The sequence below is a fragment of the Triturus cristatus genome, chromosome 8 (genome assembly GCF_964204655.1).
Source record: "Triturus cristatus chromosome 8, aTriCri1.1, whole genome shotgun sequence".
In the NCBI taxonomy this organism is placed as follows: domain Eukaryota; kingdom Metazoa; phylum Chordata; class Amphibia; order Caudata; family Salamandridae; genus Triturus; species Triturus cristatus.
The window spans coordinates 984,887,995-984,914,074 of NC_140591.1; the positions used below are offsets into that span (position 1 = coordinate 984,887,995).

General features: G+C 41.7%; 1 protein-coding gene across 1 annotated transcript in view; it reads left to right on the forward strand.

Moving 5' to 3' along the window:
* The window catches only part of FRMPD4 (FERM and PDZ domain containing 4), a 1,281,777-nt gene that overhangs the window by 708,953 nt on the left and 546,744 nt on the right, over nucleotides 1-26,080 (forward strand). Inside the window, exon 3 of the mRNA XM_085622531.1 lies at nucleotides 5,243-5,403. Within this exon, the coding sequence (XP_085478657.1) occupies nucleotides 5,243-5,403 (161 nt within the window). The remainder of the gene's footprint in view (nucleotides 1-5,242; nucleotides 5,404-26,080) is intronic.

The window sequence follows — 26,080 nt, forward strand, 5'->3', positions numbered from 1 at the left end:
TAAAATGTGATAACTGCTCATAACCTATATTTTTCAGTTCCTTTTAGCTATTTGTGTATTTATTTATCAGTTTTACTAAGCCCAGCATTAACCCTTAAGGCCCCGTCAGAGAGCGTCAGCGCTGAAACGTGTAGTTTTTCAGCTCAACCCCACAATGTATTTAAAGACAAGCAGGTCTCAATACATGACTGTTATTCCCCAGTCACTGCACTTTCGGCTTGTAAATCCACAGTCGAAGGCCTCTCCATGCAGTCCCATATTTCTGGAATCACCTGAGTAACACGTGGCTGGGTTCTGTCCCTAAATTCAGGTTGGGGGCATTCCAAAGTAGTATGTCTTTGAACTCCTAAGAAACAGGAGAGTTATATGCCTTAAGTTAAGAGGCTGCTCGTTTTCAAACCCACATTTTAAGGCATTCTTACAATTTCCTAATATCTATCTCAACCTGGTAATCCTGCAAATTGTAATATTTGCTGTGAAACAAGTTTGGTTTATTGTATGCCCTAGCCCAGTGTATGCTTAGTTTGCCCTCAGAATGGTTGTGACTTTATAATCATAAATACAGGAAAGTAGTAGAAGACATGTTGTAGACTGAATGGTGCTAAGGAAGCCACTCTCAGGGTCAGATTTGCCAAGTTCTCATGCAGATCAGTGCAGCAGCCTCAAATGTGCTGTGTGAGAAGGAGAGAGCAGGAGAGCAACACATTTACTGAAATATAGCACTCTCCTCCCCTCTCCCTTGCGCCAAAATTAGCTGCCATGCGCCACAGTGTCACCTTTGCCCTGTAGTGCAAGGGTGTCTCTGTGAGCAAGCATAGGTTTTGTACTGGAAAGACATCCTTCCAGTACAAAATACTATGCTTAGACTCATTTTAAACATTTTCCCACTTTTTATATGTGCTGTACAGTGCAGCACACATGTGAAGTCGGAAGATAAAGAGAAAAAAAAGCATTTCTCCTTAATAGCGCCTGGTTAAAGTGTGCGCTATTTTCTGACTCTAAACCCTGTCTACTTTAGTTAGTAAAGCAAAACCAAAGGGGATGATGGACGGAGTGTTGAACATTGCAAGCACTCACCACCAGTCAACTGATCTGGGTTTAATCCATCATCATTCTTTAGCTCACTCCGCCACCCCAGTTCAGACATGGCCATATGCAAATCAGTCTGACCCTGTGCCTCATGGGGACAGTCCAGCCCGAACTGCCAAGCCATGTCTTCCCTGGACCGGAAACAAGCATCCTGGGACCGGTTTCTGGCTAATCAGCCGTCATCAGCCAGGCTAACTTGAATCCAGTGGCAAAGTGAGTAAGAGACCCACGTCTGGGCATACCCTGCCAACTTAGGGCCAACAAAGCAAAACCAAAGGGGATGATGGACAGAGTGCTGAACATTGCAAGCACTCACCCCCAGTCAACTGATCTGGGTTTAATCCATTATCATTCTTTAGCTCACTCCGCCACCCCAGTTCAGACATGCCCATATGCAAATCAGTCTGACCCTGTGCCTCATGGGAACAGTCCAGCCCGAACTGCCAAGCCACGTCTTCCCTGGACCGGAAACAAGCATCCTGGGACCGGTTTCTGGCTAATCAGCCGTCATCAGCCAGGCTAGCTTGAATCCAGTGGCAAAGTGAGCAAGGGACCCACGGCTGGGCATACCCTGCCAACGTAGGGCGAACAAAGCAAAACCAAAGGGGATGATGGACGGACTGTTGAACATTGCAAGCACTCACCCCACGTCAACGAATCTGTTTTTGATCCATCATCATTTTTTAGCTCACTCCACCACCCCAGTTCAGACATGGCCGTATGCAAATCAGTCTGACCCTGTGCCTCATGGGAACATTCCAGTCCGAACTGCCAAGCCATGCCTTCCCTGGACCGGAAACTAGTATCCTGGGACCGGTTTCTGGCTAATCAGCTGTCATCAGCCAGGCTAGCTTGAATCCAGTGGCAAAGTGAGCAAGGAAGGGACCCACGTCTGGGCATACCCTGCCAACTTAGGACGAACAAAGCAAAACCGAAGGGGATGATGGGCGGAGTGTTGAACATTGCAAGCACTCACCCCCAGTCAACTGATGTAGGTTTAATCCATCATCATTCTTTAGCTCACTCCGCCACCCCAGTTCAGACATTTTCCATATGCAAATCAGTCTGACTCTGTGCCTCATGGGAACAGTCCAGCCCGAACTGCCAAGCCATGTCTTCCCTGGACCGGAAAAAAGCATCCTGGGACCGGTTTCTGGCTAATCAGCCGTCATCTGCCAGGCTAGCTTGAATCCAGTGGTAAAGTGAGCAAGGGACCCACCTCTGGGCATACCCTGCCAACTTAGGGCGAACAAAGCAAAACCAAAGGGGATGATGGACGGAGTGTTGAACATTGCAAGCACTCACCCCCAGTCAACTGATCTGGGTTTAATCCATCATCATTCTTTAGCTCACTCCGTCACCCCAGTTCAGACATGGCCATATGCAAAGCAGTCTGACCCTCAAACTGGAATGGCATGGTGAGCAAAAAAACGATGGATTTAGGCCCAGATCTCTTTACTGGGGTGAATGTATGACATTGTTCTGCATTCTGTCCATCAACTGTTGTTTTTGCATTTGTCACCCCGAGTGGGACAGGTATGCCCGGACGTGGGTCCCGTGCTCTCTATGCCACTGGAATCAAGCTATCCTGGCTGAAGAGGGGTGAAACCCCAAAACGGGTCCTAGGATGCTTGTTTTCAGTCCAGGGAGGACCTGGCTTGGCAGTTCGGGCTGGACTGTTCCCATGAGGCAAAGGGTCAAGACTGATTTGCATATGGCTGGGTTCAAACTGGAATAGCATGGTGAGCAAAAAAACGATGGATTTAGGCCCAGATCTCTGTACTGGGGTGAATGTATGACATTGTTCTGCATTCTGTCCATCAACTGTTTTTTTTGCATTTGTCACCCCGAGTGGGACGAGTATGCCCAGATGTGGGTCCCGTGCTTTCTATGCCACTGGAATCAAGCTATCCTGGCTGAAGAGGGGTGAATCCCCGAAACCAGTCCTAGGATGCTTGTTTCCAGTCCAGGGAGGGCCTGGCTTGGCAGTTCGGGCTGGACTGATCCCATGAGGCACAGGGTCAAGACTGATTTGCATATGGCTGGGTTCAAACTGGAATGGCATGGTGAGCTATAAAACGATGGATTTAGGCCCAGATCTCTGTACTGGGGTGAATGTATGACATTGTTCTGCATTCTGTCCATCAAGTGTTGTTTTTGTACTTTAGTTAGTAAGTTGGGTTTAGCATCAGAAACCTTGGATGGTTGCATGGAAATGCAGATGCACCGCCCATGGAACGCTCCCTTGGTGCTAAGTAATGTGCTTAGCGTTACTTTCATATTATTTTCAGCGCTAAAGTGGTTTAGCGCTGGAAAGAAAATCGGACAGAAACGTTTGCGCCGATTTGCGTCGCTTTTGTCAGACAAACATGGTGTAAAATCTTAGTAAATTTGCTCCTCAACGTGGCACCCTTGGCAGATCAACCTCTGGGCACCAAAGCTTGGCAGCATTCAGAAACTAATCCATACAATGGCTACAAAGCAGACTTTTGAGCGAGCTCATAGTTGTGCAGTTGTGCCATGGCTGACCTCACTCAAAGGGACTTTAAAATATTTGCCTGGACCCACCATTTCGTAATATCCACTGACTTAAATTAGGTAGATGCACTGTTATTGATTCCAGAGGAAGTGAAAGGAGCAGTACCAATGCAAAATGTATTCTGTAGTTGATTTGAGTGATTTGTAGAGCGCATAGCTGCCCAAAGGCTTCCCAGGCATAGTCCGAGCACAGTCTGTTTGTTTGAATTAAATCAGTTACCAGTTTCTCCAAATCTATCAATAAAATATACTGGAATTAGCACAACTAGTGAAAGGTCAAGTCATTCAAAACTATCTGGCACATGCATCAACATAGGGTTTTCCGATTCCTTAATTGCGATTATTAAGGAATCACAATTAAGGAATAGCAAAACCCTATGCATGTAGGAATCGCTAAAGAAATAGCGATTCCCACAAATTCCTTAATTAAGGAATGTCTTCCCATTCATTCCTATGGGCCTCCAGGCCCATAGGAATGAATTGGAGATTGCGGGAGCAATTTGCGAGTACCAGTAGGTACTCGCAAATTGCTCCCGCAATTTCTATGGTGCAAGGGTGTCAAAATGTCACCCTATTGCACCCATGTATGTGAACTCTGCCAAAATGTTGCATACACACATGCTCTAAGGGCATGTGTGTGTGCAATATGAAACTAAGAGAAAAACAAAAAATTGCTTTTTTCTAAGTTTTAGCAAATTACCATGAAGTCCAGCTTCATGGTAATTTGCTCCCGCTAATAGCGAAATCGCTATTTTTTACACTTTAATGCATTGCATTTAAGGAATCTCAATTTGAGATTCTTTAAATGCAATCGCAATTGAAGAAATCGCTATTTTGAGATTCCTTAAATTGCGATTTTTGCATTTGGGATGATGCATCCCAAATGCAAAAAAAACGGTCGCAAAGGGGCAGATTCTGAGAATCTGCCCGTTTGCGACCGGTTTTGGCTTTCATGCATGTGCCTGTATATGTAATAAAAAGTCTGTTTTGACCATTCTATTCTTCTGGCAAGGGGGTTTAAAACACATTATTTTTAGTTTTATAAATTGTATGTGGCATCTTGCCCTTTACACAAATGCTGATTAACGTTTGATTGCTTTGCGTCTTTTATCGCCATATTTTGGCGAATGAGGATTAATTGAATTGAATTGACACATTATTTCTTTTCGTGCATGATGGATGCATTGGGTAAGGTAAAATGATGCCCCCACCCCGCACAATGTGAAAAGTGGCCACTGAGTCTGCCATGTCTCACAGATATTTATTTTGCCTTGGACGGACCCGAAGAGTTTGGGGCCCCCTGCACCGCACGGGCTGCAGGGTCTTGATTTACGCCCCTGCATGTATGTCAATATATCTTTTACATTTTGATTTGGGACCGCACTGAGCATAATCAAATATGGACAGCACTGATGTGTTACAGTAGAGCTTTGGTGATGCCCTAGAAGTTAGAACTCGCACAAAATTTGACTCTGTACACAGGTGATCCATCATTTATTCCCTAACTTGGAAGCGTTCGGGTTATCTCAGTTTTCCACCTGTTTGTGCCTCAAATTAAAATTTTACCTGGCCACTGTTTGGGGGAATATGCTGACTCTGAGCTTTATTTCCACAGTCACTTGACACAGTCAGCATCTTTCGAAGATCCTCGCATTGAGAACTGCACGATTAATCCTCCCACCCAGCGGAAAGTGGAAATGAGGCGGGATCCCGTGCTCGGGTTTGGTTTTGTAGCAGGAAGTGAAAAACCAGTTGTTGTCCGCTCAGTAACTCCAGGTAAGGAATGCTTTCTCAAAAAAACGTATATGAATGGGTTTACCATGCTATATTTTCTGCACCCTGTATTATTATTGAAAGATAGTAGTTGGGATGACAGATCACAGAAGACATGAAGAAGCATCTCTCAGCACCTTTATTCACATATTTGACAATAAAAAGGCACTATGCAGTAAAATGACTTAGCTGGAGTTGAATTAAACTGCAAGCGCATTTGTTTAAGAGACATGCTTAGTGCTCATCATGCTGTTTCCTGAATAGAGTAGCATAAGATAATGTAGAAATTCTCCTTAACATTATCTGCTCGCTATAAATAGTGCATGATCTGCTTACTGTCAAAAGAATCTGCCTTCTGGCTTTAGGCCACAATTACATCTTTGGTGGAAACAACAATACAAATCTGCATTCAGTAAATACTGGCTGATGAGGTGGTAAGGACCACGTTGTGTGATGGATCATATCATGCAAAGCCTGCACTGAATACAAAAACATGCCCGTTGAAGGGGATAATGGACAAAAGCAATGTCCTATCAACATAGCCATATGAAACGACATCAAAAATACTTTCCAAACATGGAATAAGGGAATTATTTGGTAGTTGCCATATACAAGCACAAACACATGGCAACTGGTGGTGGTTTTCCACCTCAGGCCCATCTCAGGCCATGGGAAAAAAATATTATGAGCATCTTTGACAGGTCCAGAGTGAAAGGAGTGGAGGTTTTGAGGTCAGAGGAACCAAAGGTGAGAGATATGCGAGGAGAAATGGTGGTGTTAGTGTATAAGTTCACCTGCACTGTGAAAAAGGATGCTAGTTAGAAAATTGTTATGTCAGCTCTAATGATGTGTGTATAGTGAGCAATGTCTAACAAACTCCTTCACCAAAACATTTAAAAAATAAATGAGTGTCATTTTAACACTCACAACCCCCTTCCCATTTGCAATTTCCTGATGACATACAGAAACATGTCATGATAACACTGCATAAGTGGGCATACATCATGAGTTGTTGGTTGCTTGATGGTCTGAAGAAGCCTGATGAATACCAAATGTTATTTGATTCTCTCCCATGTATGATGCTAAAGTTTGAAAATTAATGAAATCTGTTTAAAAAAATCATAAGTTGTTGGTTGATTTACATTGAAATGACACCTTCCAGTGTGCCAGAAGGCTTGCCTAATTCTTCTTGTTCACTTCCCATTTAGTCTGAGGGACAGGACAACCATTAACACATGTTCTAATGACGCATATGTTCATTGTCACATACCGAGTAATTAAATGTACAAAAAATAATCTGCTTTTTGCCTGGAGTCATATGTTGTGCCCATCCTTTATTGCTCAATAAAACTAAAACTTCCCTCCACATTGCACAAACTATACTTATCATGTATGTGACTGTCCACATGCACACATTGAGGCATTTATATACCCTGGCTATGTATGTAAAACAACATCAGCTACTGAGACTCACTTTGACATCCATGCTTTGTAGGTGAGTCCCAAAAGCAGGACCCAGGAGATGAGAGCTCCACACAATCCATAAGTAGTTCCACACCATCCCAACCTATTATTATCCATTCTATAAATTCCCTAATGGAAGCATTTGTAGCAACTGTGAAATAAATGCACATTGATACACATTCTCTATTGGCATTCTCTTTATATTGTACAGTTGGAAGGTGGTGTTGGGGCATGCTAAGTTACGAAAAAATGCATGATAATATTGTCTGGATGTTATTCCATATCACAGTTTGTTGTGGTTGAGGCTCATCTTTATCTGTGCTATCTGCCCCTTCCTCAATGTCCTCAGGTTTTCTGAAGAAGAAAACCATATTTGGTGATGTTACAAATGACGATCTTTTGGGTGGTAATCCCCTAGATGATTGCCTTCACTACCCTAATATTACTAAACCCTATTTTTGTTGGCATTAAGACTTTTCTCACTTTACTCATGCCAACCAGTGGCAAAGTGCTTGGCCTCTCCCTTCCAATCAAATTCAAATTCAAATTCAAAAATACTTTATTTAGACAATGAAGTCTGTCAAAGTGCATTAATTCCAAATAGAATCAAAATGATAGCTATTGTCACGGTTTTTCGTAAGTGTCAATAATTTAAGAGGTAACCCATGGTTCATCCGCAGGTTTCCTCAGCGGTAAAACATTTTGAAATACAATTCGCTAAACAACTAGTGACTTAATACATTGTTTGGATTTAAAAAGCAGTGCTATCTGACTATTTGAGGGTAATCTTTTAAGGCTACTAAGATTCAAAGTTCCTCCCCTTCTTTGTTTTTGGGGTTCTGAATTTATTCTTAGTTGCTTCTCCGCACTCCCCAAAAATGTTACCAGTTTGGTGATCACTTGCAGCTGCTCATTATTCAGTAGGAAGCTGACAGCAGATGGTAATGTCCGTGTGCCCTCCTTAGCCCATAGGAGCCTAAACAATCTTCTGAGGTCTTCCAGGAGTGTAGGGCATATACAGAGAAAGTGAGATATTGACTCCTGGAATAGACTGCACAATCGGCATAATTTTGACTCTGGATTAACCGCCCATGGAGGCGACAGGTCTAAGGACGCAAAAGAGCCCATTCGAAGCTGCAGGAATTTCATTTTTTATTTTAAATTTCAGAAAAATTAGTTTATTCAAGGAAAAGAACAAAAAAGAAACAATAAAATGCAGTTACATAGTATGAGGTAAGAACATATACTCATACATGAGGTCATGCTTACAATATCGATACAGAGGGGGGAAAGGGTAAAGGAATGTATAAAGAAATAAGCAAGGTCTGGTAACATATCCAACATTTTCAACAAAATATCAATATTAAACAGGCATAAATAATCATGAGTATAGAATAGGGAATGTCAAGGATGCTTCAAAACTTTCTTGTTCTGAGATATTGTGTACACAGGATAGTCTAGCTTGGAAGTCAATAAACTTTGTGATAGGGGACCATAACTGTAAGAGTTTTGTGGCAAGAGAAACAGGAAATACATAAACTGTATCTAATCTGTGATTATGGCAAACTGCATACCTCCAAGCTTGAAAGCCACATCTAAAAGCAAATCCAATATTTGTATATTTGATGAACAATTGTTCCAGTCATCTAATAGAGCTCCTAAAAAAGTACGAGTAATAGGAAAGGGTATAGTAAGACCATAATATGAGAGTAATTTGATCCCAAACACATTGTCAGAGCTTATGGACATAAGGACAAGTAAAAAGTAATGTATTAGGGAATAGGACCAGCAAGTATCAGATATGTCAGCGTTCATCTTATGTAGAATATATAAAGTATATAAAGAAAAATGTCTGTGTAGTGTTCGCTGCTCTAGAGGTTTTTCTAATTTTGGTCCAGATTTTATTCCATACGTAGATGGGCCAGTTTGTATCTATATCTTGTTCCCAGGTCAGGTCCAGCTTAGTTTTATCTCTAGTAATTTTTGATTTTCGTAGGTAGGCGTATGTGGTGGAAGCTTTGGGGCAAGAGCTGAGAAGAGTGTGCATTTGATTGACAATAGCGTGAGAGGAAATAGGGGTAGGATTAGCCTGATCTAAGGCAAGACTTAAAGCATTTTTTAGTATTTGGTACTTATTTCGAAAGGAGAGAGGGAGATTAAATAAGGGACGAGCATGAGGAAAAGGTATAACCTTATCATTGTCGAAGAGTTGATTAACCCATATTAAGCCTTTTTGTCTCCATGTTTTCCAGTAAAAGGGTTTACCCCTGATCAGTATGAGTTTGTTATGCCATAGAGTAGATTTCAAGAACGCTTCGACGCCTGTGGATTGATCTGATAAGGTTGTATCTAATAATTTGCTTGTGTGTTTAACAATGGGAGAGAATAATTGCTGGGGTTTCCGAGTAAATGACAGGTATTCTTGAAAGGAGAAAGGCTTAAGCATGACCCAGAGTGGATACTTCGGTTAGAATGCCAGTAACAACCTAGAGGATTGACGCAATAGAAATGCTTTGTGATAATTAGGAAAGTCAGGAAAATTGACTCCACCTTCTAGTTTTAGGCATGTAAGTTTTGATAATGACATTCAGGCTTTTTTGTTGTTCCAAAGTAAAGAATAAGGAGTTGATTTTAAAACAAAAACTTTGAGGTATAACAGTTGGTATGTTAGATACAGTGAAAAGTACAATGGAGGATAACATCATCTTGATGGTGTCTAATCGCCTCCACCAAGAAAGATAGAGAGGTGCCATTTGTCTATCAAAGCAGATATTTTTAATGAACATTTGTCAGTATTAATGGAAATCGATTATTTGATTGATGAGGTGAAATACATACCTAGATATTTTATATGTTGGGGTTTCCATTTTAAATTGGATAATTTAAAATCATCTTTAAAAGTAAATTTAGTGAAGGGTAATATCTCACATTTGTCATTGTTTAATCTATAGCCTGAGAGAGAGGAGTAAGCTGTTACTTCTTACAGAAATGTAGGTAGGGATGAATTTGGTTGCAAGAGAAATAATAAAATATCATCTGCATACGCCGCCAATTTAATGTGTACCTTATCAGATATAAAGCCATAAATGTTCGGCTTTTGGGGGATTCTAGATAAAAAAGTTTCTAAAGATAGATTGAAAAGAAATGGAGATAGGGGACAACCCTGCCAAACACCTCTCCCCAAGTTAAAGTATGAGGAGGTAAGGCCATTAGCAAAAATTGCCGCTCTGGGGTTTGAGTATAGAAGAGAAAATAGGCTTATGATTTTTGGACCGAAACCAAACCATTTAAGTGTTGAAAAAATAAAAGCCCAATATACTCTATCGAATGCCTTTTCCGTGTCTAGTGCAATAGGGGCCAAAGAGTCGGATTCATGAGAGGTTTTGGAAAGTATATAAAAAATTAAGAGAGTGTTATCTGCAAGGAAATGTCCCTTAACAAAACCAGACTGTTCTTTACCAAGAAGGTCAGTGAGAAAGGATTCCAATCTCAAGGCCAAGGCCTTAGAACATTTTTTATAGTCAATATTTACTAAATAAATGGCTCTGTAATTTCTACAAAAACGAAGGTCTTTATCTTCTTTGGGAATAAGGCATATTAGAGCCTCCAAAAAGGATCCAGAAGAAGCAGCTGCTTGTGAAAACAAAACTATAAGATTGTTTAACTTGGGGAGAAGCAAATGAGAGACGGCTATAAAGAACTCTACAGTAATACCATCAGGTCCTGGGGCTTTATCTTTTTTGAGTGTATGCAGTGCAGTATGTAGTTCCTTCGATGAAATGTCGAGCTCCAATGAGTCAAGGTTTAGTTGCATATCAAAAGATTTTTCAATGGAGGGGAAGTATTCTGAAATTTCATTATTTGTAGCATGGGACTCCTGTGTGTATAGGGATTCATAAAATCAATAAAATTCCTGTCGAATTTCAGAGTCCTTATGTCTAGGTAATTGTTGATCATGAATGATTGAATCAATGTTGAGTTTGTTCTTTTTGACCTTGAGATAGTTTGCCAATATTTTGCCAGATTTATTCTGACCACCATAAAAATTTTCACTGGATTTCAGCAAATATAATGAAGCATTATCAGTAGAGTCCTTATTGAACTTAAGTTTAGCTGCTATGAGTTCTGTTAAACAATCTTTTGATTTAGTAGCATAATAGGAATGTTCCACTGTCTTTATTATTGCAAAATGATCAGTGGCGTGTTTATGGGCAGTATGTCATTTCCTAGAAATTTAATTAATAATAAAATCACAGGCAGCTATTTTGAAAGCGTCCCATATTGTATGAAAAGGTAGGTTTTCTGTTTTGTTAAAAAGAAAATATTCTTCAAAAAAAGACATAATGGAGGAGGTAAATAAAAGAACTAGTAGTAACGAGATATTGAAGCTCCATCTCCTGGTGACATTTGGTTTGTGAAGAATATCCAATGAAATATAGACGGGGGCATGATCAGATATTAATATAGAGCCAATATCTGCAGATTGTAGGGATTGAGAGATATTGTGAGAAATAAAAGTATGCTCAATGCATGATTGTGTCTGATGAGCCGGTGAAAAATAGGTATATTCTCTTAGAGTGGGATTGCATATTCTCCAGGTGTCTATTAATTTTCTCTGCTGGATGGATTGCAAGAACAAGTTATGGGCTTTATTTGGTATGAAGGAGGCCAGAGAATTGCGATTGATTAAGGGATCTATGATTTGATTACAATCTCCTGCTAAAATGAGGTTAACGTGGGAACATTGTAACAGTTTCTTTGTAAGTTGGGACCAAAAAAGGAAGTCACCAATAGGTGGTGCATAAATAATAAATAAGGAGAGTGGAACCTTCCCAATCAACACTTCAGTAAACAGCTGGCGACCTACATTGTCAGTTTCCTGAGACACAAGTTTAACGCAAAGAGATTTGTGACACAGCGTGATAACACCATTTATTTTCCCATCACCTAGAGAAAAGAAGATTGCACCCACCCAATCTCTTTTCAATTTCAAAGCTTCACTTTCTGTAAGATACGATTCTTGAATCAATGCTATATCAGCTGTTAGATTAGCTAAATGTGCTTGAACACGCTGTCTCTTAATCGGAGAGTTTAAGCCTTGTACATTTCAAGAAATAATATTCAGTGTCATATATTATCTATTATAAGGAAAGAATTAAATAAACCATACATAATATAAAATAGATAAAATGTACACCACAACAGTACATGTAATGAGAAAAGCACAACAAAGAACAGCATGGAAGAAGAAGGAATATGGACAATGAGAGAAAAAATATAAGGGACGAATAAGTAAGGGAAAAAACATGACGAGGAAATACAGAGGGAACTCAAAGAGTAAAACAAAGAATAAAAGACAAATAAAAACACAAGGGAAATAACACATACCTATAGAGTTCCCAAAAAGATGGGGGTGAAACCACATGGAAGGATGGAGCATCCAGGTCCCGCGTGAGGGGTACCTGGACAACTGCACTTGACAAGATGTGAGACAATGACAAGTACACAAAATGAAATACCTGTAAAGGAGAAGCAAAAGGGTACGGGTTATTTACTGAAAGTAACACCAACTTTAGAGTCTTCATTTAAAAAAAAAAGAATTGCATAAGTAAATGATTACACAGCAATATTTGAACAACAAACAAATATGCTTAACATCAACATGCTTTAGAGAATTTTTAACCAAAATGAAAAGATGAAGCACCGGAGATGTTCTATAGTTTCCATTTTACAAGAGTTAATGAAACTTTTCAATTTAATTGGATCCTCGTTGGTAGTCGTCTTATTTCTGGTGGTAACCTTGAACAGACAAGGATGAAAAAGGCTGTAAGGAGCATCAAGAGCACGAAGATCTGGTTTCATATGTAGAAATTCTCTGCATCTGTCCGCTGTACTCTTGGCATAATCTTGAGAGAAAAATAATGCATGACCTAGCCAACATATACAGGTTGATGTTTTGGATGCAGAGAGAACCTTAAGAAGGTCAGTATACTCTAAGAAATATAAAATGACACCTTTGGGCGAGTTGAACCAGAAGCATTAACTTGCTGATGACCCAGTCTGTGTGCACGATGAATGTTCAGGGAGGTACCTTCAGGCAGGCTTAGCACTTTAGGAAGAAAATTCTTGAAGAAGATAAGATGGTCTGAGCCCTCCATGTTCCACGGTAGACCATATATGCGTAAGTTATTTCTTCTATTCCTGTTTTCCACATCTTCAACTCGCTTCTGTAAAGAGGATTCCTGCGATTGAAGAGAAACTCACTTTGCTGTCAGTGATACCATAAGAAGAAACGTTCCGCTCCACAGCCTGTAGACTTTCGTCTATTTGAAACCATCTCTCAGTAAGAAATTGTAGTTTAGTATGTGTTTCCTCCAGGAAAGGTCACAAGGCATGAATATCTTCCAGCAAGAGGTCGAACGAGACAGGAGTTGGGGATTTTGTTAGAGATGGTGGGTCTTTTTTAAACGCTTAGTAGAAACCTTTCCAGAACTCGCTGGAGCAGTGGTCGTGGTTGCCGTTGTTGAAGTCGTGCCATTTTTTGACTTTGAAGTTAAAGAAGATTCCATTTATGCAAACTTTGAGAAAGCTGTGGAATTCTTAATGAATCTGCGCTCTGAGGAAAAGGTGGCAGAGCTTTGCCTTCTTATTCTTCCAATATGTAGAGCAAGAAATCGATAAAGTAAAGCCAGTTGCTTCACAGGAACAATGAATTAGAGTCAATGCTTGGAGTAGCAGGATATGACTGGTTAAATATGGCATATAAGTGACAAAAATAAAGCCTGAAATCAGAAGGCTACCGGAATGTCAAGAGCATTAGATAAAGAAAGCAGCCTATAGAAAAGCTCATTTAAAATTGTTTGAGCATGTACCTTTAAGAAGGCTGGTGTTTGCAGGCATCCTCCTTTATGATGAATAGCGTTGGGTGAATTGAAGCACGTCTCCTCAGCTCCGCATCACAAAATGGCGGCCGCTCCTGAGAGAGGTGAAGACAGATGAAGGAAAAAAAACAGTTTCCTTACATGCGACGAGCCGAAAAGTTCACCAGTCAGGTATCGAGTGCTTCCCCATGATAGACCTACGTGTCTGCTTTTCAGTAGGTCACGGGGTCCGTGTGAAAGTATCGTCCATCTGCGCTGCCTCGTCACGGGTCACGGAAAAGCTGCCATCTTCTATGGGTGTCAAGCCACACCCCCTAGAGTCAGGAATTTATTTTATAATAGGAGGAGAATGTTTTGATGATATATTTTTGTGAGCCTTTTCTGTCATAGCTGCTAAGGCCCAAGTAGGCATGTTGATTTAAGAGATGTAATTTTTACCTTTCTGTTCAGGGCTGTTTTAAACTGAAGTTGTGGTAACTTTAAGTTCCACTGCTCCCTTGAGCGAGTTTGCACCAATGCTTCGGCAAAGGCTTGTGACCAGGCGTTTGAATGAGTTGCACTATCAGAACACGCAACTTCCAGCCAGATAATATGTTTTAATGATCCTTGCTCAGCAGACCTTGTGGAATGCAGATATTTAATTCCTTCCAATCATGGTAAAATTGGTTTACATCTGATTGGTACATTTATTATACTTATAAATCCGTAGTAGATGGTACTACATGTGCCCAGGGCCTATGAATTATATGGCATTAGTGGGTTGCATTACTTATTGTATCACTTACTAAATTAGCACAGTTAAACATGTTTCAGGCCTGCCACTGCAGCCTGTAGTGCACTTATAAACTGCCATTTCGATCTGTCAAAATAAACCTTATTGCACTCACAAGAGGAACTCCACAGAGTGTGGAGGGGGGAACGGGAGGCGCGGGGTTCTAGGAGCTAGCAGCCTCCATTACTGAATATTAACCACAGAAAGCTGCTCCTAGAGTAGTGTGACCCTACTACAGTTGTAGAACTGTTGTGAGTTGGGACATCTCACAAAAAATGACGGACTGGCCTCACACACCACCTGGTGTCATGCTTCATCATCGGCCAGTCCTCACCCTCCAAAACCTTCGTTTGATGGAGGGCGGGCATACACCTGGAGACAGGGATGCACTTCTAAACTAAAGAGTGGGGGCCCGTGGGGTGGAACGTGAGGTTAAAAATCATTATAGTTACCAGAATTTTTTTTTAATGTGACCAATAACTATATGATGCTAAAAACAAAAGGACGGTGGGTGGGGTATTTAGTGTCCCCTAGCCGTCTTGTGCAAGGTCGACATGTTTCTGCCTAGTTGGCCCGAGCGGGTCCAGGGCATTCATCAGGACCTAGAGTTACAAACTGGGGCTCAGTTCTTACCAACAGGTAGCAAGAAAGTACCACTGCGCGGGTGTGGCGGGGGCCACACTCCACTTCCTAATTGGCTTTCAGCTGTCAAGCCCTAGTTGAAACAACTACTTGCCACATGGGGGGAAGGGAGGAGACACTCCTGTTCAATCAACAGGTAGCAAGAAAGTACCACTGCACGGGTGTGGCGGGGGCCACACTCCACTTCCTAATTAGCTTCCAGCTGTCAAGTCCTAGTTGAAACAACTACTTGCCACATGGGGGGAAGGGAGGAGACACTCCTGTTCAATTGTCTCAGGCAAAGTGTCCCGTGTTCAGCCTATGGTGTTACTCCTCGTCCTCCCGAATGAAATAAACCTTATGCCAGGCCTAAACCGTCCTTTATAATAATTATACGTTACGCCTAAGGTAGGTCCTAAATAGGGGTGGGCGGAATTTACGAAATTAACTTTCGCAAATTATCGCGAAAATGTTTAAAATTATCGCAAACAAGCGGAAATATTGTGAAGATGCGGAAGTTTTTTTCCGGCATGTTCGCGAGATTTTCTGCATGGTTGCGGGTCGACAACTTACCCATGTGGTTGCTTGCGGGCGCGGCCATCTTGTTTTGAGTTGTCTCGCGGTGCATGATCGCGAGAAGAAAGACGTGAGCGCGCGATGCATGACGTCACTGCGGGCGCGAACTGTCGCGAGACAGCGCAAATGGCTAAAAACAATACAACATCTCATGGAGAACGCGAGCGGATCAAGAAAACTTGTCGGCGAACGCAGGGATTCAGGTAAGGCGATCGCGCGCGCGGGAGAATGTATTATTATACAGCGCGAGCAAGAAACAAATGATCGCCAAGCTGCGGAAACCGGAATTTTTGACATTTTCGCGCTCTCCGCGGAACGCAAAAATGTCAAATTATCGCAATTTCCGCGAACGGAACGAAATTTTCGCCCAGGCCTAGTCCTAAATATTCACCGGGCACGGTGCAGGGTATTTAAAAAGTAGGGCATGGGCACTTAAGTTTTATATATCCTTGGTTTAGAGCATTGTGCATCTATTTGGTCTCCAAATATATTTACCATACCTGTGTTTTTCAGGATTGGTTTATTTTGCTCTGAGTGATTTCCTTCGGTAGTGCCGACATTTCTTTTTTTTTTCACCTAGTAATGCAGCAAGGAGCCGCTATCAGTTATTCCTCCATGTCATTTCAAATTTTACAGCTTTTGTACTACCAGTTTTGCTGGAAGGCATATGCCTGCATTTGCTTCAGTAATTTGAAAGTCATCCTCAATTACTACTGAGCAACCCCCAATTTGCCCTATTCCTAATCCCCATGATGTATACTGTCTGTGCTAGAATAAGCTCCATACATGACCACATGTGTTCATCTGCCTTACCTAGATGTCTCATACATTCACTATCCCTCCCGCCTCTCAGATCATACGTACTTGGGGCCACACCGATAAACCTAGTGAGGCCAGTAGCCAGAGTGCCTGGATGAAAATCTAAGGGAAAATGGTAAAAAAACATGCAGGGATCAGTGTGAAAACAACCATTCTTGCATGTTCTTAAACAGAACTATGTAATTAAGAGTATTTTTGCAGTCGTGAAATTACTGATGACTGCTCTTTAACACTGAGGGGAGTGACAGTTGAATTCCAGTCCACTTGTGAAGGGCTCCTGAAATCCTGCAGCTCGCGATCAGAGTTCACTTGTAGATTTCTAGTCCAATGTCCTGTCCACTTTGATCACCATCACTAACCAGCAATGGATTAAGGGCCTCATGTACGTAGCCCAATACCGGTCGGTAACGGCCGATTTTCGGTAATTATACCGTTACCGACCGGTATTTAGGCTGTTGACATGTAGGGGGCTCATTTCTGTATTCGGTAATTTACCGATTCGGTAAAATTACCGAATCTTTAATTTTACCGATTCGGTAAATACCGAATACAGTAATGAGATGTAGGGGGACTGTGTGGTGGGTGTGGGGATTCGTTATTTACCACCAACTAATAGTTGGTGGTAAATGACGAATAGGTGTGAAAATGCATTTTTGTGCACTGTGAAGTGTGCAATGTGGCAGACATACATGCCCCTAGGGCATGTATGTGCGCCACATGTGCACACATGGAAGAATCAGGGGTGCAACAGGGTGTCAATGTGACACCCTGCCACCCTTCAATGTGCTCCCCCCATTACCGAATCGGTATTTACCGATTCGGTAATGAGGCATACCTTCCCATTGATTCAATCAATGGGAAGGTATGCCTCATTAGCGAATCGGTAAATACCGATTCGGTAATTACCGACTTACTCCGATTCGGTAACATTTACCGAATTTTTACCTACATACACTTTACCGATTCTTAAATACCGAATCGGTAAGATTCGGTATTTCAGAATCGGTAAAGTGTATGCCACCTACATATGGCCCAAAGTGTGTAAATTCAAGATTAACCCTGGCTCACTCTTCATAATTCCAGCATCTCTTTAGAGGTGTTTGGAGAATTTCAATGGAAATCTGTAAAATTATTTATGTCAGTCCAAAGCTGTGCACGTTGTAGTAGGATAGCAGTGGTGACCCAAAATCTTTAAGTCGATATGTGCATTCCTGGCATTTCCATGACACATTAAATGTATCATCTTGAATAAATACCTCTCAGCACTATTTGACACACTGCATCAGCAGAGCTGTTACCACTGCAGTTTTTAAAATGCATGGCCATTCAAATCACTATTTTGTCTTCATTTTGATCAATGTGCATTGATTCAGTCAAACTGACCAAGGCCTTGAGTGATCAGTGTGAGAGTGGCGAAAACCACTGAGCCTATGCAGAAAGCTAATGGTCATCATTGTCATCATTCATCGGAGCCCAGGAAGTGACGGCAGCCTTGCTCTATCTTTGTGGAACAGCAAATATTGCCTAAGGAGAATGCCTCAGGAACTAAAGGAGTCAGGCTCCGTGACTGCTCAGTGTGACTTATTGGCGTGCCTTGTCTGTGTATCATTCATTTTCAGTCCTCGACTACCTTGTGCAGGTCCAGGTCTCTTGGGATTATCGATGACTACACCTAGAACAGGACGACCAGTGATGACATATTAGATATAATAGAACTAAGGTGATCAATTTGGTGAGTTTGCAAAAGAACAGTTTTGAGGTCAGACATAAAAACTTTATCCTTTTTTTATTTATTTGGTTTCCCCTCAAATTATTGGTGGTACAGCTCTGCCCTTGGTAGGTATATATTAATCAACACTTCAGTATCCTACTCATATTACTTGATTCAGAACCAGTATCATTTATCAGACTCATATGACTATTCTTTTCCTATTACAAAGCAGCTTTTATTCTACTTCCACAGATATCTCTTCTCTTTAAATTTTCCATATTTCACTTAGCCAGGTGGACTGCGTTTTTCTTTCTGAAATTTTGTGTTGCATTGTCATAGGCCATTTCCTTTATCACCACCTATATAACAAGTTGGGGTTTCTGTTTTTCCAAGATACGATACTTTTGTGCCTTGCTATAATCAACATATTGAAAATGTATTTTTCTTCTTGATTTGTCAAATTTGCCTCCTGTCTATGATTCACAGACACCTTGGCAACTTGGTTATAGGAGAAAAACATTTTTAAACAACCTTGTTTCAAAAGGAGAAGAACTCATCAGTTCTGAAAACAATGATCAAAGGGTATTTTTAAAACTAAATAAAAAATCCAAAGTGAAGTTTAAATCTACAGATAACCTGAAATGTAAACGAGACTGTGTTTTTGTGTTCCCCTTAACAGAAACATGAAAAAGTAATTACTCAGTGAGCTAGATGAGAGAAAGAGAGAACATGCCTACCATCTAATCTGGAAAACACTAGAGAGCTGGCCACACATATTGAAGTGAGAGTGTAAGGGGAGCTCTCATCCACTGCTAAGTGCAGAGATGTTGCTACTTGCTTTCATATACATCGATTAAACATAATACCAGGGGTGGCAGAAGTGATCATACACCATTGACCCTGACAGCATTACAGAGTTGACCCCCTTTCCACAACTTGCACATGCTGAGAGACTAGCTGAAGGGAAACAAATTGAAAATAGATAAACAGGATTTATACAGCCCTGCTTATTGTTATGAGTTAATGTCCCTTCCTTTAAGATAACTGGGCAGAATATTGCAAAAACGGATCCAGAGGTACCAAAGGGCAAATTTCTGGTAAACCCAGATTTAAGGCCATATTTGTTTCATATATTTTATTTATGATCCTTTGTTTTCATCATTATTTTCTAACATGTATAAGGCATGCTGTAAAAAGGAAAATATGTACAGCACAATACCTAACACCACAATCTCAGATTTAAAAATAAAAAAGAGCAATTAAAAGACAAGAATTAAACATTCCAGTTGTATGTCCTGTTGCACTCTTTTACTAAGATTATTTTCATTGCTCACCTGTTGATTTAATATATGTCTGGATGATTATAGTGTATATTCTATGTAGCAAATCTGAACTATAATGAGTTCTTAACTATAATGAGTTCTAATCAGGCCCTTAAAGTTAAGAAACACTGAGGCAATAGTTGAGAGGAGACAAGCAGATGGCCTGCATTCAGTGCCTAATTTGTGAAAAAATAAGTACAGCGGTCCCCCGTCAGGAGGACCCCGCAGCTTGCACCAGCCCATTGCTCCTGTCAGCACTATGACAGAACTAACACAACTACTAACCATGAAAGCCTACTAGTGAGGCAAGGCAATAGCCATAGGAAGGCAGGCAATAGGCATTTTAAGGTATATTGAAGCAATACCAAACTGTTGTTGTCCTCGTCTTTGTTTTAGAAAAACAGCGCCAGCATATGGCAGCTGTCATAAGTGCCGATGTTGCCATTAAGTGCCAGTGCCGAGCACAGGAAACCACCAACTCAAATTAAGTACTACATGCATTTTGGGCCAGTCCCTTCACGTGAATCTCTGATTGATTCCGTAGTGCCCTTACTGAGGTTAATATATTCTTAAAATGCCAGGTAGAGGGACTAAAAGTGGTCAAACCAAGTACTTCATTTGATAAGAAATGTAGGGGAAGATTTAAAAAAAGTTAAGACAGCACAGTGCAGCAACCAAAAGGTAAAACACCGTACAAAGACATATCTACAAAACATTCCTTGCTGCTGCAGTTCTCCCCTGCGCTGGCGCTCTTGACAACTGCCTTTGACGACACGCAGCGTTGAACAGGTGTATGCACTATTTACCATAGGATTTGTACTCAAGGCATTCCCTTACAGTTAACATTCCTATGTCTAAACAAACTTAGAAGGAACCCACACACTGGATGTAGAAGGTCTTATTAACTCATATGATCGGATTAGACCTCTTCAGGGTGCAGAAGGTCTTATTAACTCATATGAAACTACTGCCTGCCAGCCCTACCTAAAAGCAGGACTCGGAAGGCAAGCTCTACAAAAAGTCATGATGGTGAGGCTTTTAACTTTGCCAATAGAAGACTATAGAGCTCACTGGAAAAACTGGTCGTTAAGTGGGACTGGATGTTCTTTGTGCCAATACCACACAGAATCCGCGGAACATGTCATTTGCTGCTGCCCAGCTCTGCTGTCCCCAAGGCGCTTGTAATTAAGAATCATGGTCATTCAACACGGCGTAAGAACGTGCAAGGAGGCCTTAAGGCACATTTACACCACTATAGTCCAGATGGAGTTGGCACGATTTGGAAAGTTCTATGCGGTTGCTGGAATGTCTTTACGATTGGGCTGAGAATTTACAGTTAAATAAATTATGATTCACGGATCATCAGTACTTGCTTATGCTCAGCAGCACATTTTTTAATACTAATATTGTCTACACTTTTACTAGCAACAGGACAATCAATAGACTGAGCCCCCCGTGGTGACGTAGCTTTGTATACCCTCTGCATGTCAAATCCTTCATGTGTTTTAGCCCTTAATGTTCTGTTTTTTGCACAAAGTTATTTATGTACTGGTATATTATAGCATCTCTGCATTTTAACCCCCCTTTTAGATGTTAACTATTTTATCTTTACCTTTTTTTCTGTACTCATTTGTTTCATTTTTGTAAAGGATTTTAAGTAATCATACGATAAAGTTCATTCATTCATTCAATCACTGGATGTATGATGCGAACTTCAGCATATTTGCAAAGCATGTTTTTTTTGAGAAATGATTTTTTTCCTTGTTAGCACTTCATCAAGGAGGTGTTTGCTTTTGATGCAAAGTCTGGTCCACCTCTCACAGGCCCCATTCCCTACTCAACTTGCAAGAGCACAACAGCTTGTTGCATTGATGGGGACTGATGCTTGAGAGTGTTATATATTCATACACTCTGGCGTCATAGGTGGACACTTGAGGATAGTGGTAGCCCATCCAGTAATCTACCAAGTCAAATGTATTGGTGGTATTTAATTTTAAATTTCTAAAAGCAGAGTGACAGTCTTCTCTGGTCCTGATGAATGCCCGCAAACTTGTGAAAGCCATTGAAGGACAGAAACATGTTGACATACTGATATAGGATAGTCTTTATTCCTGTCCTCGCACCCGTTTAACCCTATCCAATGGAGGCACCAGAATAAAAGTTTTTTTGCTCACCAGGAGATAGTTTTATTGACACTGTAGGTTCTTTTGCACTCTGCCCCTTACTCATCTGCATCATCAATTCACTCATCAAAACACCTCTGCTCCTCCTTGACCCCCTGGAGTTGTAGCCCACACAAGATACCTTGCAGTCCTAGTTTGAGTAGGGAACCCAATGATGAAGCATGTCACCTTCGGGTGAGTGAGGGTTCTCGTCCAAACAGCAAAGTGCTCCTTTTACCTAATGTACAATAGTTTGTGAAACTGATTAGTTGGGAGCAGTACGTTGTTGGTTTGGTAGATGTTCCTTTCAAGACCCTGTGTGCGGTACTAATGGCAATAGCAATGAGCACACTACTGTGTGAATTTGACAGACTGCATGGTTATATAGGAAGCAGAGTCAAGGCACTTTAGAAGTATTTCTCATGAATTCTCCTGCACTGTAAAGGGGTTTTATAGCCCACATACTCTTAGATGTCCCACAACTTTAGGTGGTGATTACCACAGAATTGGGCAGAATATTTAGGGTGAACAGAAACAGATATGAGGCTTTACTGAGGGTTTGAGCTGTGATTTCTATTTCTGCTGCTTGTGGAAATTATATGCATGAAATTACAAAATCTAATGCTACTAACATTTAGCATTACATTCATAGTTTGTGCATGCCACCTCATACATGATGTAAGCATAATGGTAAGCTGTGTACATATATGCTACATACCATTCTCAGTAGAGAGGGATAGGAAAATTCTCACACTTGGCCACAGTCAGACACACCAAGCAGCTATATCAATCTAAAACACATAAATACAAGCAACAACACCAACAACCCGGTTCTATTCCAATTGTAATGTATGAAAGTTTGGAGCCACTATAAAAAGTATACTACTCAAAATGCAGCCTACCCCATGAACTGAGGAGGAAGGAACAGATGTTTTCATTGTAGATATTGAGCACTCTGGTGAACAACTTTGTAACCACAAACCCATACAGGATCTGAGATGCCCACCTTGGGGAAGGATGACACTGAAAGGGTCAATGCTCTCTGGCTTGAGGTACTCTCAATGAGGAACACTGGGAAAAAAAGAAATAATAACGGAAGCGTGTAAAAGCGGTGTCTGCCTGGATTCAAGGGGTAGCTATATTTCACAGCGCAGGATCTGGAGCAAGCCAACAACACACCCCAGATGGCAGCATATCTTGAATACTATGCACCCCTACTGTCATGTGATTACACTAGGCCCGGAAAAGAAATGCCATTTTACATGATCATGTTCTTAAGGTGCCTTCTCTCCCTAAATGGAATTACAGGATAATATTCTTCGAACTCAGTTTTGCTTACACTACCGCTTTGAAAACACTTTATCAAAACACCTTGAACATTCTGTACAAGGGCTAAGTTCATCACTCAAGATGATTTTATTTGTTTTGGCCCCTCGGTGACAGAACTATCACAAGAATATAAACAAGAGCAGCCTGACTGTAGCTTTGGCATGGTAATATGGATGATGCTATTATTACCTACTGGCAGTCACCAGTAGGTAGTTATAGTTAGGACCTAGTTTCCATAGGAAAAGCGTTTTTTGTTTTCCCAATAACTTTGGCGTCGTTTGAAGAATCTTCACAAAATTTTCAAAACAAGTGGCCCGCTCCAGTCAGCTCCTGATTTGGGTGATTCGTCAAGCGGGGGCTGAGAAAAAAGGGGGGTCCCAAAACGCGTTTGCCCAATGTTAATTTCTGTAGGAAACTTTAGACAAAGCTACATCCCGAACTGCTAAACGGAATTACACCAAATGTGGCAAAAATCAACCGAAAGAAGGCGACATCTTTCAATCATGGCCGCAAAGTAAACTTCGGATTAGAGAACCCGGCAGGGAGGAGAGCACCCTGGCAGCTGCCCCCGTGGATCCTTGGCACCGGTCGGAGTGCTGCTGCTTGCTGCTCCCCCTCTGGCAGCTACCAAAGCCCCCGTCTCTGCTGAGACCCTGGATGCCCCGGCAGGAGGAGGCGAGATGCATAACAGAGGGGTCGCCTGCTGCTGGCGCAGTAGCTGGATAGCCTGTGTCCCCGTTCTCCTCCTGATCTGCTCTCGAGGTAAGGTTCACCCCCCCTAATGGTTTCCAGACTTTAGAATGCGAGTGTGTAAATGGCCTCTTGCCCTGTGTTTACAGGAATGCCCGCAGGGGAAGACAGTTGTGTTTGTTTCTGTCACTGGAGCATATAGTACTTTCACTGAGAATGGGTAGAATTCTGCTTTCCTGATAAACTTTTAATCACGTGCTTTCTAGGGGGAGATGAGATTCTCCATCTACTGACTTTTCTGCCACAGTAACCACCACTGTGTGGTGTAAGCATAGCCGATATGGGTTCTTGGCCAAAATTGACTTTAAGGCAGTTATTTACATGTATTAAGAAGTGGCAAGTACTATTATCAAATAATGGCACAGCATTGTTACTGCTTCTGTCCACTAACCTAATAGCCGGATTCCCTGGCAGGACGCATTACAGGAGAATTTACCTGCCATGATTACGCAGATTGCGGGGAACAGCCTGAACACATCGTAACGTGACTAGGGTCATTGGATGGCGGAGGGGGTGGGCGATTCCGGTAAAGGGCCACTTCGTGATGTCTTTATTACTCTCTGGAATGTTACCTCATAAAATGGATACGCAGTTCAGTGCACATTTTCTCGTTTTTTGTAAACTCGACCAGCCTTTAAGTCCTTTCTGTCTCCCACCTGGACATTATTTACTCATCCCTCAAACTCCACCTCCATTGACTTATATTCAAATGTATCTTAGGTGTTTACTGTGTTGGTTTGCTCAGGTCATGAGAACAGGGTTTATATTGTTTTGGTCGCTTGACGGTGTCTCGTGCTCCACGCCTTTTTAAGATTAACGCCTTTTAATTCTTTCAGCCAATTCTCCATAGTCAGCCATACTTAATTGGTAGCGATATAATCAAATCCTGTTAAGGGTTAGCAGAGGTCTCAAGTTTCCTAGACCATCATGCATAGGTACGTCATCTAGTCCTGCTTTTAAGTCGCGCTAGAGATAGCTTTGGCTTTTTTGATAGGCTGATTTGGAGAAAATCAATAAAAAATACTTCCATATATACAGGATTTTGGAGAGTCCTCCTCACCCAACGGGCTATTTCAGGGTCATTCACAATGTATGTCCACCCACCATAGAATACAGAATGGAGCAAAGGGTCAGCAAAACCTCGTTAGCTGCCTCGCTTTGCAAGTGATGGCATTAACCTCACCACACATTCAGGTGCCCATGTATATATGTTTCTTTTCAGACACATTTTGACACCATCTTTTAACCTTTTTTAATTTTAAGCTTTTGGTTTGTATTGCATAAGCTGGCACAAGAAAACAAAATAAAAACAAGCACAGTTTCTAAGCACAAATCTATTGACTTTACCAATTCTTGTTTTCTTTGCATTCTGGGGACTGTAACCATGCTTAACCCATTAAAAAGTCAGCACAACCAGTCACAGAAGCACAATAATAACCCTGGACTGGAGGAGATACTTATGCCTGGATCTGTCATTTGAGATGTCATCAGTGATGTCACTGACCATGTCATGAATGATGTAATATGTGTAATATGTGCCCCCCTCCACCATTAATTTTTTTTAAAACAAAACAAAACAAAACAATGGCCGGCCCCGGGTGATGGGGTCTCCAGGGCCTTTAAGTAGCCAGAGGAGGAGAAGAGTGGCCCCCTCCATAAAAATATTAACTATTTAAAAAAAAAAAGTGACATGCCCCAGGGGATGGGGACCCCGGGGCAAATTATGGCCTCGGGAGGGGGGCCACGCGGCACCCTTCCCGATTTAAAAAAAAAAAAAAAAGAAATTTGGGGCAGGCCCTGGGGGATGGGGTCCCCAGGGTCAATAAATTAAGAAAAGAAGGGAGGCTACACAAACCCCTTCTAAAACAAAAAAAGAAACAAGACAGGATCAGGCCGGAGGCCACGCCCCCTCCTTACACCACTCTGCAAACACGCCCCCTGGTGCATTTGCAGAGGGGGACTAATTCCCCTTGAATACTGGGGGTCCCTGGGGGCCCATTAGCCCACCAGGAACCTCCAGTATGCACCAGGGGGCTGCGTTGCAGAGAGGTGTAATGAGGCCACGCCCCTTTTTACACCTCTCTGCAACGCAGCTCTGTGGCGCTTACTGGAGGTACCTGGTGACCTAGTTTGCCGCCAGGGGACCTCAGGATTCAAGGGGACTTAATCCCCCAACTTAAAATGTGCCACGGGCGCGTGTGCACAGTGGTGAGGTGATATGTATGCAAACACGCCCTGTGGCGCATTTTAAGTTGGGGAATTCATTCCTCTTC